The sequence below is a fragment of the Malus domestica genome, chromosome 13, assembly GCF_042453785.1.
Source record: "Malus domestica chromosome 13, GDT2T_hap1".
NCBI classification, from domain to species: domain Eukaryota; kingdom Viridiplantae; phylum Streptophyta; class Magnoliopsida; order Rosales; family Rosaceae; genus Malus; species Malus domestica.
The window spans coordinates 329829-347568 of record NC_091673.1 but is presented as its reverse complement, the minus strand read 5'-3'; the positions used below and the strand labels follow the sequence as shown (position 1 = coordinate 347568).

Genomic DNA, 17740 nt, shown 5'->3' with positions numbered 1-17740 from the left:
TGGTCAGGACTCGCTCCGAGGGATGGTTTTATGTGCTGTCTGTGTACGTGGCAAAGACTCCTTATTGATTTCCATTTCTTTTTTTAATTCCCTCTTCCCGTCTTTTTCTTTCTATTTAATCAAGAAATCTAAAATGTAAATACCGTTTCACTTTTATTCAATGGAAATAGGAAATAGGAGCCAAAGATGAAGAAAGACTCAACAATGAGAAAGTATGCAACTTCAAATTGGTTAAGAGCGTTTACCCTGCACTCTCTGACATTCTTTTTCTCGTCACTCCAAAATTGAAGATTAATAGTGATGCTGCTCTTGATGAAAATACTGAATTCCAAATGAATGCCAAGGCGAGAAACAAATCATTTTAACTTCCGGGACGGACCGAAACATGAGAAATATAATTCTGAGAAAGTTAAAAAGCAAGCTAAAAAGGGGAGATGGTTTCTGACTGAGACCTAGATGTCTGCTCCTACTTTGAACTTTTATCCTTTTCTTTGCCATCATTGGCAACAGCATCAGTCACCAGAGCCATCGGTCTTTCATCAATCACCTCATCAATGATTCCGAATGCCTTTGCCTCTTCTGGGGTCATAAAATGATCCCTGTCCATATTCTTCTCAATTATATCTACTGGTTGCCCCGTATGCTTTGAGTACAACGCATTAAGGGAATCCCAGACACGAACAATCTGCTTCGTGTGAATTGTCATATCTTTGGCCTGTCCGCTGTACCCGCCTGAAGGCTGATGAATCATAACTGTAGCATTTGGGAGAGACCGCCTCTCACCCTTGGCGCCCGCAGCTAAGAGAAGAGAAGCCATTGATGCCGCTTGGCCCAAACAAATGGTACTGATTGGTGACCGAATGTACTGCATCGTATCATAAATTGCAAGACCTGTATGCACTAATACAATCATCACCATGTAACAATGCTGGTGAATTTTAACCAAATCATGCATTGAGTCTCGTCTATTCCTCTATTCATTGATATTGTTTTCTGCCAAGTCTCGTTTCTTTATTTATAGTACAAAACATAGCTATACTGTTTAAAAATCACATCAGAAGTATCAGCAAATTAAGGAATTAAAACATACCATAAGGGGGGAAACACAAGCATTGTACTAACGTTTCTCCCAAATAAAATAACATTGTAGTAAGGGTTGTAGTATCAACTTTTTGAATTGACATATCTAATAGAAACTGTTTACAGTAAGACCAAATGTTCAATAAAGATTTATGTTGTTTTACCCCAACTAGCTGGTACAAGGCTTACACTTAGTTGACTTCTTGACCCCAATTAGAAAACATAAAGAATGAGGTTTGATGAAAGCAAGTGATCACAACAAATTAAATGTTAATCGTAATTTCATGCAGTACGATTTGGAACATCATAATCAAGTTTGGCCATAGCCACGTTGGCTTTCCACTTCCATTTCTATCTACCAGATCAGTATTACCAATATGCTGTGCGTAAGTCTCAGCTCCAAAGCCAGGAGTATATAGACAGAGTAGACTCATAAATGGAAAAAGAGTTCTGTTGTAGTTATGCACTTAGTCTTCAGTTTTGCCAACAGTCTAATGAAGCAGAAAATTGCGCACTTTCAAGCAAGTGAAGTATTGAGATGGTTCAACAAAGTCAAAAAGTGCGTGGCACAACTCTATTCATGGTTGTGATACCTAGTTTTTCTTCATAATATTATTGTAATTTATGCAGACACAAGATGTTTGGCTGCCACACAACTCTACAGCTACCTTCCAAAACACAGACAGTATTTTCCTTAAACATCCAGTACTGATATTCCCACACACCACCAGGAAATCATCTATAAAGCATGATCACCCTCTGCCTCTATTTTTCTTACTTCCTTGGATTAGCTTATTAATGCTCTACAATCTATTCAAGTCCGTGGACCACTAATTTCCATACTCCAAAACTTACTGCATAACTTATGGCTAGCAGTTGTTTTCCGTTTGTTTAAACCGATACTTAACAATTAACAACATTTAGGATTCAACTATAGTTAACATAAACCAAGATAGAGTTCAAACTGTAAGCAATATTATGGTGAAAAGGACCCATGTCAAAGAGTACAACTACTAAGTAAGTGCCTCAGCATTGGTGGTATATTGTATACATGATCATACAATGGTAATTAAAAGTTCTGTTTTACTTGAATGGAGATCCATCACCACTATTAATTCCGGTTCCAAAATGCTACCAATATCATGATTTCATGGTTACGCATGTCAATGACTTCTCTAACAGTTCTACTTCGTGACGGGTTTGTAGAATCAAATTCCACTCGACAACTTAAGATTTAGTAGATTTTTAAGTCATAAGAAAATCCCATACTTCTCACTGATAATGCGCTTATGACGCAGGTTACACAAACCAAACTATCCACAAAATCCTCTGAACCAACAAATCCACATATCCATTAGTTTTCTTAAGGCCTCATTTGATGAGAGAATCGGGTTGGGTGGGACTATTCACCATATTGAAGGCATTTTCAATGAAGAAATGGATGACAAATCCCTAATTTTGTCCAACTTGAACATTACCCACTGTTGACCCTAGAAACTACAAAGCCTACGTGGCGCGCAGGCCGAGTATTTTCTAAGCTAACTACGTCCTTCGGTGATTGCGGGGCGTGCCAACTCGTCGGCCGAGCTCGGCCGAGGAGTAAATTTGATGATGTTGCGTTGGGTCGCGCTACTGACTTCTGCGTCTTGCGATTGCGGCCGAGAAAGGAACACGTCTCGGCCTCTTAGGTTCTCGAGCCTGAAGACAAGGCTGCTATTCTTACGAAGTTCACGAACCGAATTCGGCTTTCGACGTGCCGAATATAATAACTGTAACACCTCACTTCGCCGAGAAGGCTAATGAGATGACCCCGACCAATAAGGATTCAGAAACCCTTCTCGACCGAGACTTGGATAGGTAATCAATCGTTCTTGCCGCAGTGCTGTTGATGCCAACGGAAGATACTGCAAGACTGACTGACTCTACGGTGACAGAGCTATCTATGCCGACTTAAGATATCACTGGTTGCTTCCACAGTGCTGTTGATGCCAACGGAAGATGTGTCAGCGAAAAAAGGAAAAAGAAAAAATCTCAAGTTGTGAGAGTCTGCGCAGGGCAATTTTGTATTGATTTTGTAGGGGCTTCTCCTGATGCACAGCGTCCCCTATTTATAGTACTGAACCTTGAGTCCGAGTTTACATCCTACTCGGACTAGGTTTCCCTCTCCGGATCACCTCAACCAGTCCTACACCTACTAGGACTATGAACCTAGTCCTTAGCTAAGCTGGATTAGTTTCCTGGATATTCGATCCCGTCGAGACTCCCCATTGCACTAGGATTCGTCCTAACCGCCCTAGGTTTGGACTCCCACGGGTTGACTGATCCATGGTCCTTTTGCCGCTCGGCCTCCTGGGCCGAGAGTGATCCTACCCTCGGCCCAAACTATTATTTTGGGCCCAAACATTGCCCCCTCGCTTCTGAGGTCTCCGGCCTGAAACCTTTGGCCGAGTTTCGGCCTTGAAGAAGCGAATCTACCCCTCAGGATCCTAATACCCGAGTTCCAAGGCGCATTTATTGAGCATGATCGCACGATCTTGAACCTGCTAACCCACTCGCCACGTGGCGTCCTCCAACATGGCCATTCCTCCATAATGACGTCTAAGGCGTGCGACAGCCTGAACCGTCTTGCCATCATGACCACTATCTCAATCCGCGAGCCACTACCTCAGTCCGTGAACCCACTTGTCATCGTGCGGGCGTCGAACCGTCTTTCGTCATTAATTTCGCCGTCACACGCAATCATACGCCCCCAAAACCCTAACCTTCGGTCTTCTCAACCGCATTTCCCAAATGTTCATCATGATCAACAATTCCTTCGGTTGACTTTGCCCTTTGTTTTGAATTTCGAACGATTGCTCTTCCCCCCATAACTCTATAAATACCGAAATTCCCTCATTTGTACTTTTACGCTCTCAAACTTCCTGGAATCCTCTGCCGTTGATTTCTAGTGCATTTCTCTTATTCCAAGTCTTCGTCTTTAAATCCCCAACCCAGACAACCCTTCTACTCCGTGCTTCTTTCTCACAATGGCATCCTTCATCTCCAAGCTTTCCAGGGAATGTGACCAACATCAGAAGATTTTTGATCGGAGCTCGATCAAGACCATCCGGTTTGAAAACGACATGAGCACCCAGTACCAAATCCTGGGTCCTCTCTTCAAGGCTTCAATACCGCCGACTATCATCGACCTTCTACAGGAGCACTGCCTAACACCCTTGCTTCAAGGGTTTGAATGGTCGCGATGGGATGCGGCTAAACCCCAGGGCTCCTGGCCCTCGACGACCACATCCTGGGCAGCCTGGGTCGTTCGAATGGAACGACTCTTCGGCGAGCAATGGAAGGCCCTTGGCATCTACGACGCCATCCTCCTTTCGTCTATGGAAATCGTCCCTGACAAGGAGCTTCTCCAAGCCGCCCTGTGCTTCTGGTGCTCGGCCACCAACACAATGGTCCTTCCTCTGGGTCCCATTGGTCCTACCATCCTGGATCTCACTGCCATTCTGGGAACTTCGGCGACCGGGATCCCTGTCGACGCGACCCTCTCTGGGCATCCGTCGAATATCGACTTGAAAACGCTCTTCGACCGTCGGGCCTCCGAGACCTTGAACCGTGACGGTCATATCCCGTCGAAGGAAGATATTCAGAAGCTCCACAAGAACTTCTGTAATTACAACACCCTCTATCTCCACTTCGCCGGCCGAGGAGAAGAGGACCTGCGAGAGGGAGAGCATGAAGCCTTCCTCTTCTACTGGTACAACAAATACATTTGTTGTACCAAGTCAAACAAGTGTTTGGTAGAGAACATGCCGGTAGCCGAAGCCCTGGCTAGTGGTCACGTTTTGGCGCTGAGTTCCAACATTCTCGCCCAACTTTTCCGCTGCCTTGCCGAGGCGACCCTCCACAAGGTCGACCCGCACCAGAATGGTCCTCTCTGGGTCTTCCAACTCTGGTTGCAGGTATACTTCGCCTCCCTTCGGCCGGCCATAGCTGAATTCTCACCAACAGAGGCGCTTGGGCCTCAACTGGCCTCTCGACCGACACCTCCCCATCAAGCCGAAGAGGTATTTCGGTACCTCTTTGCTCTCGACGACTTCTCCAACGACGAGTTCCTAATATGTCGTCGTCGAGACTATCCTTCCTCCATCAGGCTGCCTACCTCCCCATGGAGCGCGGAGGACGACGCCGATCTTCGTCAGACCTGGGGGTCGTTTGTGCTTGCTCGCGACCTCCCTCTCGGCTGTGATGGGAAACGGTCAGGTTGGGAAGTATATCATCCGAACTTCCTTGCCCGTCAGCTTGGCTACCTTCAGGGCTGCCCTATCCCCCTTCTTTCCTCCCGAACGGTCCTAAGCCGTGGACGCGAACCTCGTTCCTCTGAGAAGGAGTGTAGAACCGCCGTGAGGGAGTTCCAAGAGCGCTGCCAAAAATTCCGCCTTCGACCAGCCACCCCGGAAACCCATTGCACCGACACCTTTGGTGAGTGGTGGGAGAAATACACCCAGGAATTCTTTGGTGCGCCGGTCGAAGATGTGCTTAGCAGACTCTTCGGTGACCGGCCTAAGAAGGCCTCGGCCCCTCATCCTCAAGGTACCTGTTCCATTTTCCTCCTTTCCATCAACCTTGCATATTGATTTGCCTTACTGAATTGTCTTTATCTTTTTAGGTAGTCGGCCCTTGAGAAAGACGGAAGCAGTTGCCGCTGCCACGGCCGGGAAAAAATCGGTCGCGGCCCAAAAGGACAAACCCGCTGGTAGGGCCATGCTGATCAAACGGCCTCGCCAAGAAGCTGAGCCGGCTGTCGAGCCTTCCCCGCCTGCTAAGCGGGTTAAACAAATGGCGAAGAAAGGTGCACGGGAGATCCACGTTATCTCCAGTCGCACGACGACTCCCAGTGCTTCCCCTTCTCCCGCCGCCGGTCATTCTGGGGTCGAGAAACAGCCGGTTTCGGCCGCAGAGACGGCCCTAGCGCGGCCTGCCTCTATGGCCGGCGCATCGATTGTACCTCCCTCTATCGAGAAGGCACCTGTCTCACAACAGGCGGTTTCTACGACCGAGGGAACATCTCCCAAGAATCCAAAGCCCTCGATCCTCGTGTTGGAAGAGAGTGAGGGGAGCGACGAGGTCCCGTTGGCGCATCGTCCTCATACTCGTCGACAACCTCCTCCAGTATCCGAGATGGCGGTTCAAACCGGCCCCTCCTCAGCCAATCGTGGCAAGCGCACGGTCGAGGAACCGACCCCGGTGGCTGAATCTCTCGTTCCTTCTCAGGACCAGGACGTCCCGGCCTCCTCTGAAGCAGCTGCGCCAGTCGGCCCATCGGCAGCCGACCGTGGCAAACGGCTGCTCGAGGAACCCGAGGCCACGGCGGAATCGCCGGTCCATCCTCAAGACCAAGGCTTCCACATTCCTCCACAGGAGGTTACCTCGGCTTTTGTAAGTACCTTCAATTGTCTCCTCCTGATTTCTTTTCTGCTTTAGAATTCTAAACAAGGAAAATACTAAATGTCAGGTGCCTGTACATTCTTTTCACCGTCAATTCTATGCGCCGAAGGGCGTTGTCTATATTTCCTGGCCGCCTCAGTGGCCATCAAACGTAGATAACCTCCATCGGCCACGTGAAGTGAGAAGCAATCTGAGACACTGGGCTCGGCCATTGAGTTCTTTAGGTTCGAGCAACGATCCTGGGGACATGGCCGAGGTCTCCTCTCGGCAGGTTAAAATAAAAAAAAAACGACGCCTTCTTACTATTCTTGTCATGACTTCCTTTAAGCTTAACCTTGTCTATTCGTGCAGGCTTCATGGGAGGTTGAATTCAAAGCCCTCCTCTCCAGCACGACTGCAGAGTCCGGCCCTTCGGCCGCTCCGACTGAGGCTGCCGATCCAAACGCCCTAACCCAGTTGCGAGAAGTCCTATCGCTCTCATCATCGCAAGTACTTGAGCGCAACGGTCTTGATCTGCTCGGCGTGTGTTTGAACGACCTTGGAGCCGACGGTCGCCTGAGCGGAGATGCCATTGTTCGGGCATCATCTGCCTTGGAGCGCGTTCGGGAGACATTTAGTATCTTCCAGACTGCTCTGAAGGCCGAACAAGACCTGCAAGCCGCCACGGCCGTTCAAGACACCCTCCGTCCGAAGATTGACGATCTACGGGCAAAAGGAGAAGCGTTAGCCGAGCTCGACCGTCAGATGGCCGAACTAGCAAAACGCCGGTCGGCCATTGCTTCTGAGCTTGCGAGGGACTTCGAGTCAGGTGGGAAGAATCGCCTAACTGAGTATGCGGCGGCCAAAAAACAGGTCGAGCGGCTGAAGCTGGACAAAAAGAATCGGCAGGCCGAAGTCATCATGGCCGACGTGCGGTGGTTGGAGTTGACTGCTCAGCACTCTTCTTCCCTCGTCTCCTTGAATGTATTCGACCTACTCATTTTGTAATACCTATCAATCTTAATGGAATGATTTTTTCCTACTGGTACAACTTTTTTATTCACGCATTTCCCATGTGACCGGATAGTATTTCTTCAAGAACTTTCCATTAATCGGTAATTTGTGAACTACTCCAGTCCGGTCTTTAAGATGATACGCCCCTTTCCCGTATACCTTATGCACAATGAACGGCCCTTCCCAATTTGGCGACCACTTGCCGAACCTGGGATCTTTTATTCCTACGGGCAACACCGTTTGCCACACTAATTCGCCCTCGCCGAACGTTTTCTGTCGTACCTTTTGATTATAGGCTCGCTCGGCAATCTGTTTTTGTGCCACCAATAAGTTATAAGCGTCAAGTCGCGCCTCTTCCAAATCTTCTAGTTCCTGTCTCATGGACTGATTATATTCGGCGCTAAACAAACTACTTTGTTCAATTAATCGCAACGAATTTATGCTCAACTCGACTGGTAGCACCGCATCGTGTCCATAGGTCAATGCGTATGGGGTTGTTGCAGTCGCCGATCGGGGCGACGTTCGGTATGCCCATAATGCCTCGTTCAACTTCAAATGCCACATGCCAGGCCTTTCTTTTATTATTTTTTCGAGGATGCCAATCAACACTTTATTACTTGCCTCGGCCTGCCCATTCGCCTGTGGATAATACGGTGTGGACTGTTCCAGCCGAATTTTCAAACTGGCCGTGTATTCTTTAAACCTTTCGGCTGTGAAAATTGTTCCATTGTCGGTTATGATCGTTTCTGGCACACCGAATCGGGTCACAATGTGCTCCTCCACAAAGTCGCAAACTTCTTTAGATGTTAACTCGGCATATGATTTTGCTTCGACCCACTTAGTAAAGTAATCAGTTGCGACTATTATCCATGCATGCTTAGCAGCTCCGGAAGTCGGCGTGATTTTGCCGATTACGTCCATGGCCCATCCTCTAAACGGCCACGGCTTAATGACCGAATGTAGTGATTCGGCCGAGACCCTTTGTATAGGCCCATGGATTTGGCACTGCACGCATCCCCGTGCAAACTCGATACAATCTTTCAGTATTCTCGGCCAAAAATAACCGTGTCGTCGGAGTAGCCATCGCATTTTCCGTCCAGACTGGTGAGCTCCACATACCCCTTCATGAACCTCTGAGATCGCTCGAGCACTCTCTTGGGGGCCGAGGCATAGCAATAACAAACCATCTTCGCCCTTTCGGTACAACTCGTTCTGGTACGTGACATAGTTCGTGGCGTGAACCCGTGTCCTGCGACTATGTTTTCCGTTAGGATTGTCAAGGTACTGCATAATGGGCTTTCTCCAATCCTCTGGTACTGCCTCGGCCGCGCAAATTTCTATAGAGTCCTGCCGATTTAACAACGAAGGCAGGGACATGACCCTGGTGCGTATCACATTGTCTCGACGGAAGATTTGCTGATCAAACAAGGCCGGGTATAATTGTCGTAATATTGGTATCTCCCGGCCTAGCTTGCCCCCCATGAGTTGTGCACCGGAGGCGATTTGAGCCAACTCGTCTGCGTCGGTATTATGAACCCGAGAAATATGCTCGAATGTAATACCGTCAAAAGACTCGGCCAAATAGCTGGCGACCATATGGTAAGGCGCCAGAGTACAACTCATGCAGCGAAAAGACCCATTAATTTGGTTAATCACTAGTTCAGAATCCCCAAGGACGAAGACACGAGTGGCATGTAAGTCAAGAAGGAGGCCCAGACCAATGACCAGCGCCTCGTATTCGACCTGATTATTGGTGCAGTCGAAATCCAATTTGAGCGAAAAATACCAACGATCGTTGTGGGGAGATTGAATGACGATGCCTGCGCCGGCCGAGGACGAAGTACTAGAACCATCGAAATACATCGTCCAATAGTTGTCGCGGGTCACCACCATGCCGATTTCGACGTCAGCACTCCCAAAACCGTAAGGCGAAGGGTGCTGGGCAAGGAAATCGGCCAATGCCTGTCCCTTCACAGCCTTTTGCGGCACGTATTGCAAACTGAACTCGGACAACGCCATTGTCCATTTCCCAATTCGGCCCTTCACAATTGGCCGGGTAAGCATGTACCGGATAACGTCGGTCTGGGCAATGACTTGGGTGACCGCCGGGAGCATGTAATGCCGAAGCTTGGATGCAGCGAAAAATACGGCGAGACAGAGCTTCTCAACGGCGGAATAATTGATCTCCGGATGGCTCAGATTACGGCTGAGGTAGAAGATAGCATGTTCCCGTCCGGCATCGTTGTCTTGCGCGAGGAGGCAACCGATGGACTCCTCGGCCGCCAAAATGTATAGCTTGAGAGGCTTACCGCGCTGAGGAGGGACCAGGACAGGTGGATTTGTGAGAGAAACCTTTATCTGTGTAAACGCCGCCTGATGCTCCTCATTCCACACGAACCTATCTGAGTCCTTGAGTTTCAAAAGAGTGGAAAACGCTTTCATCTTACCTGCCGAATTAGCAATAAATCGGCGTAAAAAATTGATCTGGCCGAGTAAGGATTGTAATTGTTTCTTCGTTGTTGGGGGTGGAGCAGTGATGATTGCGCGAGCCTTATTCTCATCGACTTCAATCCCACGATGATGTACGAGAAAACCAAGAAAATTCCCGGCCGATACACCGAAGGCACACTTGGCAGGATTCATCTTGAGGTTGTGCTGACGCATGCGGAGGAAAGCCTGTCGGAGATCGTCCAGATGTGTCTGTCGGCGTTTAGATTTGACGACAACATCGTCGATATAAACTTCGACGATGGTGCCAATTAAATCATGGAAGATGGTGTTCATCGCCCGTTGGTACGTGGCGCCGGCATTCTTGAGGCCGAATGGCATGACAACCCATTCGTAAGTGCCGAGTGCCCCCGGGCAACGGAAAGCAGTTTTGTGCACGTCGGCTTCGGCAATAAATATTTGGTTGTACCCGGCATGTCCATCCATAAAGGACAAGATCACATGATTCGCCGCGGCATCGATTAACAAATCTGAAATTGGCATTGTATACTCATCTTTGGGCGTTGCCAGATTTAGATTTCGAAAATCGGTACAGATGCGCAGTGCACCATTTTTTTTTAATACAGGAACAATATTCGCCAACCATTCGACATATCGAGCTGTCCGAATGAATCCGGCTTTCAAAAGCCGAACTAGTTCGTCCTTGATACTAAGTTGTACTTCGGTCGAGAATCGACGAGGTGGCTGACGGAAAGGCTTGAATCCGGGCTTAATAGGTAATTCATGCTCGACCAGAGCACGATCTAAACCGGGCATTTCATGATAACTCCAAGCAAAACAATCTTTGAATTCCGTAAGTAAGGCCCGCAACTCGTCCTTCATTTGTTGAGGGAGTAAAGCGCTAACAAACACAGGCCGTGGGTCACCGGCCGTCCCAACATTAATTTCTTCTAGGGGGTCCTTAACTTGGGGCCGATAATCCTCGAGCTCGGCCGGGGCGGCTCGAACTTGATCAAAAGATAGGGCAGGACCAGGATCCTCTTCAGCAAGGAATTCGACGAGGTTAACACCTGAATTCGGTTGCCGAGATATAGTATACCAATGGGCCAGCAGTCGTTCCATCGTAGATGAAACCGCGGCCCTACGTTTGTCCTGGTCTGTGTCAGACATCAGATTCGGGGAGAAAATTAGCCAATCCGAGTCTCGCCGAATCCTGATGGACAGTCTCGGCGCCAACCTCGATAGCTTTCTGAACCGAAATCCGAGTCGGCCGTCCGTCTTCATTGAAGCCTTGCAATGTAATGTAGCCGACGTGGTCATCATAATACCGGGCTTGGATCATGTTAGCTTTGAAAGGGTTGGCTATCGGCCGGATGAATAGTGACCGATTTGCCGTCCCAAAAGACAAGCACTTGACACAACGAAGAAGGAATACAGCTAGTTTGATGGATCCAATCTCGGCCGAGCAGTGCATTATACTCGGTTTTGGAATCAACTACGAAAAAGGCGGTCATGTGGGTGCGACCAGCAATATTGACAGTTAACGGAAGTACCCCTTTTGTTTGGGATTTGTCGCCGACAAAACTACTCATTGTGATTCCTGACGGAATGAGCTCGTCATTCGAACGGCGTAAGGCCTTCATGATGTTCAGAGGCATGATGTTGACGGTAGCTCCACAATCGACAAAAACTTTAGAAACTGGATATCCCTCGATATGGGCCGTCACATACAATGGCTTTAAATGGTGGAGCTTGGCCGATGATGAACGAAGGAACAATTCGGCCAAAGCGGCCTTTAGATTATCATCTTTTGTCGTTGACTCGCCTTCAGCAATAGACACAAAATCAACATGGCCAGGTTCCTCAGCAACCACATCGCCATCAAGGAAATTTGGTTGAGCCGTGCTTGACTGGAAATCAGCAGGTAACACATGAACCATACCGATTTCCATATTATCCAGGACTGATGGGCCCATCTGGTCAAGACCCTCCTCGTTCGGTTGGTCGGCGACTACGGACTCAGTTGTCGTCAGAGTCAGACACCGATACTCTTCTGTTCCTTCTTCAATGACGTCACTCGGCGGAGCTGCTTCGGCGACGTGTTGGTTCTGTGTTACCACTTCAGAGATTGACAATGTGTTTGGGGTCAGGACCTGAACCTGCTCCTGGTAATATAGCCGAGCATCCCTCGTGTCGAGATAAGCATCTAGACGGGCAATACGTGTGATTTCATCAGCCGTAAGGCCGAAGAGAGAGACCGCTGAAAATTCTTCAAAGTGATATCGCAAATACTGAAGGTCCTCGAGCGAGAAAGGAAGGTCGGCTGTATCGATATCGGTATACGGGTCGACTCCAAATCCAAGGACACGAGCTTCTCGTATGTGCTGGAACCTTGCTTTCAATCCTGGATCTGAGGTCTTCTGGATGATCCGCTCAGCATCCGGACAAGCCAGAACCAGATCAATGGTGTCCTGGCATGCTTTCGGCAAACCACACAAATCGTTGGCCGAATGTTTCTTATGAAATTCTCGCGTATACTCCAAAGACTCCCCAAGGAATGGTGGATGCAAATTCCGTCGAATTTTGATCAAAGGTTCTTGTATAGCTGACGGTACGAATTTGCTTTCGGCCTCTTGCCTGAAAAACTCGAGCCGTGCCTTCATCTCCCCTGGCCGAAGAAGAAGTTTGATCCGTTTATCAGCCTCCTCGAACGTAGTTTCAACAGCTCGGTCGACCAACCGTTTCCCTTGAACCAACTCTGTCATGATGGAGGGACTTGGTCGCTCATCATCGGGCGCAATTGTGTCCTTCGGCCGCCATCTAGGGACCGAAGTTTCATGGGCTGCCCGTCGGCGAGCCATGCAATCTATCCTTTGGTGCCTACGTTTCTGGGATTTGGACAGTGTCGTGTAAACTCCCCTCGAAGAATGATATGTATACCACCGTTGATCTTTAGGTTCAGGAGGTTTGAAGGTTTTCTGGCTCCGCGATGATTCTGAGCTGCTAGAATTTCGTTTGTAGTAATCATCGTCATAGAACGAATCATCAAAATCGAGGCGCCTCCGGACCGGGGGTATCTCTTCCATCCGTACTCTAGGACCAAGCCTGTCAAAAACCCCTTGATGTTGGCCTATATTGGCGACATTACGCCGGGTTACGGCCACGGGTCGTTCCGTCCCAAGTGAAGGGGGCTTCTCCTCTGACTCACTCTCGACCTTTGTTCTACATTTCCTGCACAAAACCGCCGTCCCGCTGTCTTCATCGGTAGTATAATCCATCATAGGTTTGACAACAGCGGGTCCCGTTAAAGCCGTAGGTGGTGCGTTTGAACGGAAATCGGCCATGAAGCGTGGCCGAGAATTCTGAGTCTGAAAACGTTGCGTCGTAACGACTTCAGCCTTCCCTTTCCCTTTGTCCTTAGGTAGGCACGCGTCGACCATATTCACGGTTGCCGTAGGGAACGGATCAGTGTCAATACCCATCTTCTTCTCGGGAAATTTCAGTTTACCATTATCAATCCAGCTTTGGACGTTGTCGCGAAATACGACACAATTGTTTGTCGTATGTTTGCTCGAATTGTGATATTTGCAATACACCTTTCCCTTAAGCTCTTCAGCCTTAGGAATATTGTGACCAGGTCGAAGCTTGATAATTCTTACGGACAACAGTTGGTCAAAAATTGCGTCAGCCTTGGTAATATCAAAAGTGTAAACCTTTGACGGTTTCAATGCTCCTTCAGTGGCCGAGCGGCCTTTGACTTCTCTAGAATCAACCTGAGTCAACGCCTTGCACACGTATGGCTTATCTATCACTATCTCGGCCGCATCCACACTAACGCATTCCTCCTCGGTGGACGCATAGTTGACGGTAGGATTCTTGTAAAGCGTCCCCCGAGATGGCGTTTTCGAAACCTTCTCCTCGCGGAGCAAATAGTCATACTGTTCGACATGTTGGGCTAATTCGTACATGTCCCGAAAGTTTGCCCCCAGGAATTTCTTTTTATATTCGACGTCTAATCCGTTCAAAGCAAGCCTGACGAACTCTACTTCGGGTAAAGGTACTCGGCACCAATTGCTGGCTGACTTGAACCTAGTAAGATAATCCATTGGTGATTCATCATATGCCTGAGCCATCCTTGCTAACGAAGAAACTGACATCTCCATTCCTGGCCGATAAAACTGCTCATGGAATTTCTCGACCAACTCTTCCCAGTTCTGGACGGAATTGGGGGGTAAATTAATGTACCAAGCGAATGCCGAACCGGTCAATGAGAAGTTGAACAGCCGTAACTTATGAAAGTCACTATTAACATCTCCGCATTGCGCGGTGAAACGAGCCACGTGTTCCAACGAAGACAGGGACGACTCACCGGCAAAAAGACTAAAATCTGGGATCTTGAAACCCTTCGGGTACCCAAACGTTTCCACGTAAGCTGGGTACGGATGAATGAACTTGGGAAACTTCGGCCCTTTCTTCATGGCCGAGTCGATCATCCGCTGAACTTCGGTCATATCAACAGGTGTTGCTTCGACCCTCTGGTCGGTCCCGTCCGTCCTACTATTCGACCCCCCTCCTTTCTCCAAGTTAATTGGTTTGAGCAGAGCAGGAATAGGATCGACCGGTACAATCGGTACCGGATTGTTTCCTGGGGGACAATGCTGGAGAAGGTCGAAAGGTCTGCTGCCACCAACTTTACTAACCAGCATTTCGAGCAGCTTGGTTTGTCGATCATTGGCACTGAGTATCGCGTCAGCTTATCGATACCTCGACTGAACGTCTGCTCGACTGACCGAGATTGCTCGTCCAGTCGCTTTCGGAGAAACGACCTCGTTGGTGGGTCAGATCCTTCACCACCATCCTCGTCACACTCCTCTATTATCCCTTCATTGAGAACGCATGTGTTTCTGTTAGGGATCTCTAAACCACGGAGTTGACCGCCGAGATTAACTTCTCTCTCTCGGCGAGTCGTGCTCGTGGACTCATGTGTACCAGCGCTAAGGGGATTCTGCGCCTGTGGCACACTCTGTCCTATGCTCTGACTCGGTAAATCGGCTATCGACTTTCCCATAGCTGTCTTCTTTTTTACCGATCGTGTTTCAATTGGCATGAACTTCGTAGTTTAGCACTAGGTCCCACCGGGCGTGCCAAAATGTTGACCCTAGAAACTACAAAGCCTACGTGGCGCGCAGGCCGAGTATTTTCTAAGCTGACTACGTCCTTCGGTGATTGCGGGGCGTGCCAACTCGTCGGCCGAGCTCGGCCGAGGAGTAAATTTGATGATGTTGCGTTGGGTCGCGCTACTGACTTCTGCGTCTTGCGATTGCGGCCGAGAAAGGAACACGTCTCGGCCTCTTAGGTTCTCGAGCCTGAAGACAAGGCTGCTATTCTTACGAAGTTCACGAACCGAATTCGGCTTTCGACGTGCCGAATATAATAACTGTAACACCTCACTTCGCCGAGAAGGCTAATGAGATGACCCCGACCAATAAGGATTCAGAAACCCTTCTCGACCGAGACTTGGATAGGTAATCAATCGTTCTTGCCGCAGTGCTGTTGATGCCAACGGAAGATACTGCAAGACTGACTGACTCTACGGTGACAGAGCTATCTATGCCGACTTAAGATATCACCGGTTGCTTCCACAGTGCTGTTGATGCCAACGGAAGATGTGTCAGCGAAAAAAGGAAAAAGAAAAAATCTCAAGTTGTGAGAGTCTGCGCAGGGCAATTTTGTATTGATTTTGTAGGGGCTTCTCCTGATGCACAGCGTCCCCTATTTATAGTACTGAACCTTGAGTCCGAGTTTACATCCTACTCGGACTAGGTTTCCCTCTCCGGATCACCTCAACCAGTCCTACACCTACTAAGACTATGAACCTAGTCCTTAGCTAAGCTGGATTAGTTTCCTGGATATTCGATCCCGTCGAGACTCCCCATTGCACTAGGATTCGTCCTAACCGCCCTAGGTTTGGACTCCCACGGGTTGACTGATCCATGGTCCTTTTGCCGCTCGGCCTCCTGGGCCGAGAGTGATCCTACCCTCGGCCCAAACTATTATTTTGGGCCCAAACACCCACAAAGAAAAGATTACAGATTTCACGGGTACAAGTTAGTCTTAAATTTCAGGTAGACGGGCCATGGTCCCACTCCAACAACACCGATACTGTCCCCACTTGGCCACCTGCTCAATCCGTCAGGTGTGGGGTTTTAATACAAAAGGTCTCGGTATTAGTTCGAGTGGGGTAATTCTATATAAATGGCTTGTTCTCAAGTCTTCTGGCCGATGTGGGACAAAGGAATTCTAACATTCCTCCGCACGTGAGACCCCATTTTATGGGTCACACGTAGAGGTTCCACACATGGGCAACCACGTAGAGCCAAGCCGCGTGGCATCTCTTGGCCTACTTGGAGCCAAGTCGGGGCTCACCCATTTGCGCAGGGCCAAAGGGGACCCATCCGTTCACGTGGATGTACGGACCCGTCCCTAGCTCGGGTACCATCTTAAATTTCAGGTAGACGGACCATGGGTCCACTCCAACAACACCGATACTATCCCCACTTGGCCACCTGCTCAATCCGGCGTGGGGTTTTAATACAAAAGGCCTCTGTATTAGTTAGAGCGGGTAATTCTATATAAATGGTTTGTTCCCAAGCCTTCTGGCCAATGTGGGACAAAGGAATTCTAACCGTTAGAATAAATTCACTGTCCACATATATTCAACAAAGATAAACATTGCGCTACAGATTTCGAGCTTATAAATAACCTCATCGATTATCAAAATTCATTTTCGAGAAACAGATACTGCGAATATAAACTCATTCTACTGTTAATATAACAACAAACAAACAACCAAAAACACAAATAAGTAAACCAGGTGGTGAAATGGAAGTCGAAATCGGGTTAAAATCTATAAAACAAAATCGACTATCTCATTTCTGACATCTCAAAATTGCAATCGGCAAATCGCAAACCAAAACAATATGTAAATTAAAGCACGAGAATTTCACACAACCTATAAAAAATTAAACAGAAATAAAAATGGGAAATAACAAAAGGACCTGCAGTGACGTGACCACCGGGGGAATTAAGGTACATGTGGATGGGCTTCGACGGGTTCTCGGATTCCAAGTAGAGAAGCTGCGCGACGACGACGTGGGAAGTGTCGTCGTCGATGGGTCCGTTGATGCAAATGATCCGCTCCTTAAGGAGGCGGGAGAAGATGTCGTACGCGCGTTCCCCTCGGGAGGAGTGCTCAATGACCATGGGGATCAAGCTGTAGCTGCGCAGAGATGGGCGCCATGGCCTGCTACTTGCCAGGAGCTTCGCCTTTGAGATTAAGCCTCTCATAATGAGAGAAGGGGAGGGATTCGCAGACGAGGGATAGGTTTTATGGGTTCAAACGTTACTCGAACCCTCGAAGTGTATGAGAGAGAGAGTGTGTGTTTTTGTGTTTTAGGATCTGGGTTGGTTGGGTTCCTCTCTGGTCGGGTCAAGGAGTTGGGGGGTTTTCTTTAGAGAAATTTTTTATTACGAAGGAACGCAGGTGTACCGTGTTTTTAGGTAAATAGTGATAAATTTTATTTTTTAAATTATAAATTTTTTAATACACATATCTCATCATTTGTATAATGATAAGTAATGTATCATTGTCGATCATACTCAAAAAATCTTTTGTTTTCTTCACCACATGTAGGTCGGGGTAAATACGACAAATCAGAGAGTGGGTAGATAAATTTTTTTGTGTTTGGGTCTGTACAGAAACATAATTCGGTTGCTG

The 17740-nt window shown here is 48.2% G+C and overlaps 1 protein-coding gene across 1 annotated transcript; it reads right to left on the bottom strand.

The window, feature by feature from the left end:
* Positions 1-284: 284 nt before the first annotated feature.
* Positions 285-17490, bottom strand: LOC103423703 (ATP-dependent Clp protease proteolytic subunit 2, mitochondrial). The gene is made up of 2 exons (XM_029090918.2): positions 17022-17490; positions 285-891 (listed from the first exon to the last, which is right to left on the bottom strand). Exons 1-2 carry the CDS (start codon positions 17308-17310, stop codon positions 467-469), a joined length of 714 nt encoding a protein of 237 aa, XP_028946751.1. The 5' UTR covers positions 17311-17490; the 3' UTR covers positions 285-466.
* Between the last annotated feature and the right edge of the window lie 250 nt (positions 17491-17740).

Bases quoted from the DNA above. Each gene is read 5' to 3' on its own strand.
- LOC103423703 (XM_029090918.2), bottom strand. From the start codon at position 17,310: ATGAGAGGCTTAATCTCAAAGGCGAAGCTCCTGGCAAGTAGCAGGCCA. The intron at 892-17,021 runs GTCCTTTTGTTA...TAGTGCATACAG, and splicing joins CGGTGGTCACGTCACTGCAG to GTCTTGCAATTTATGATACG.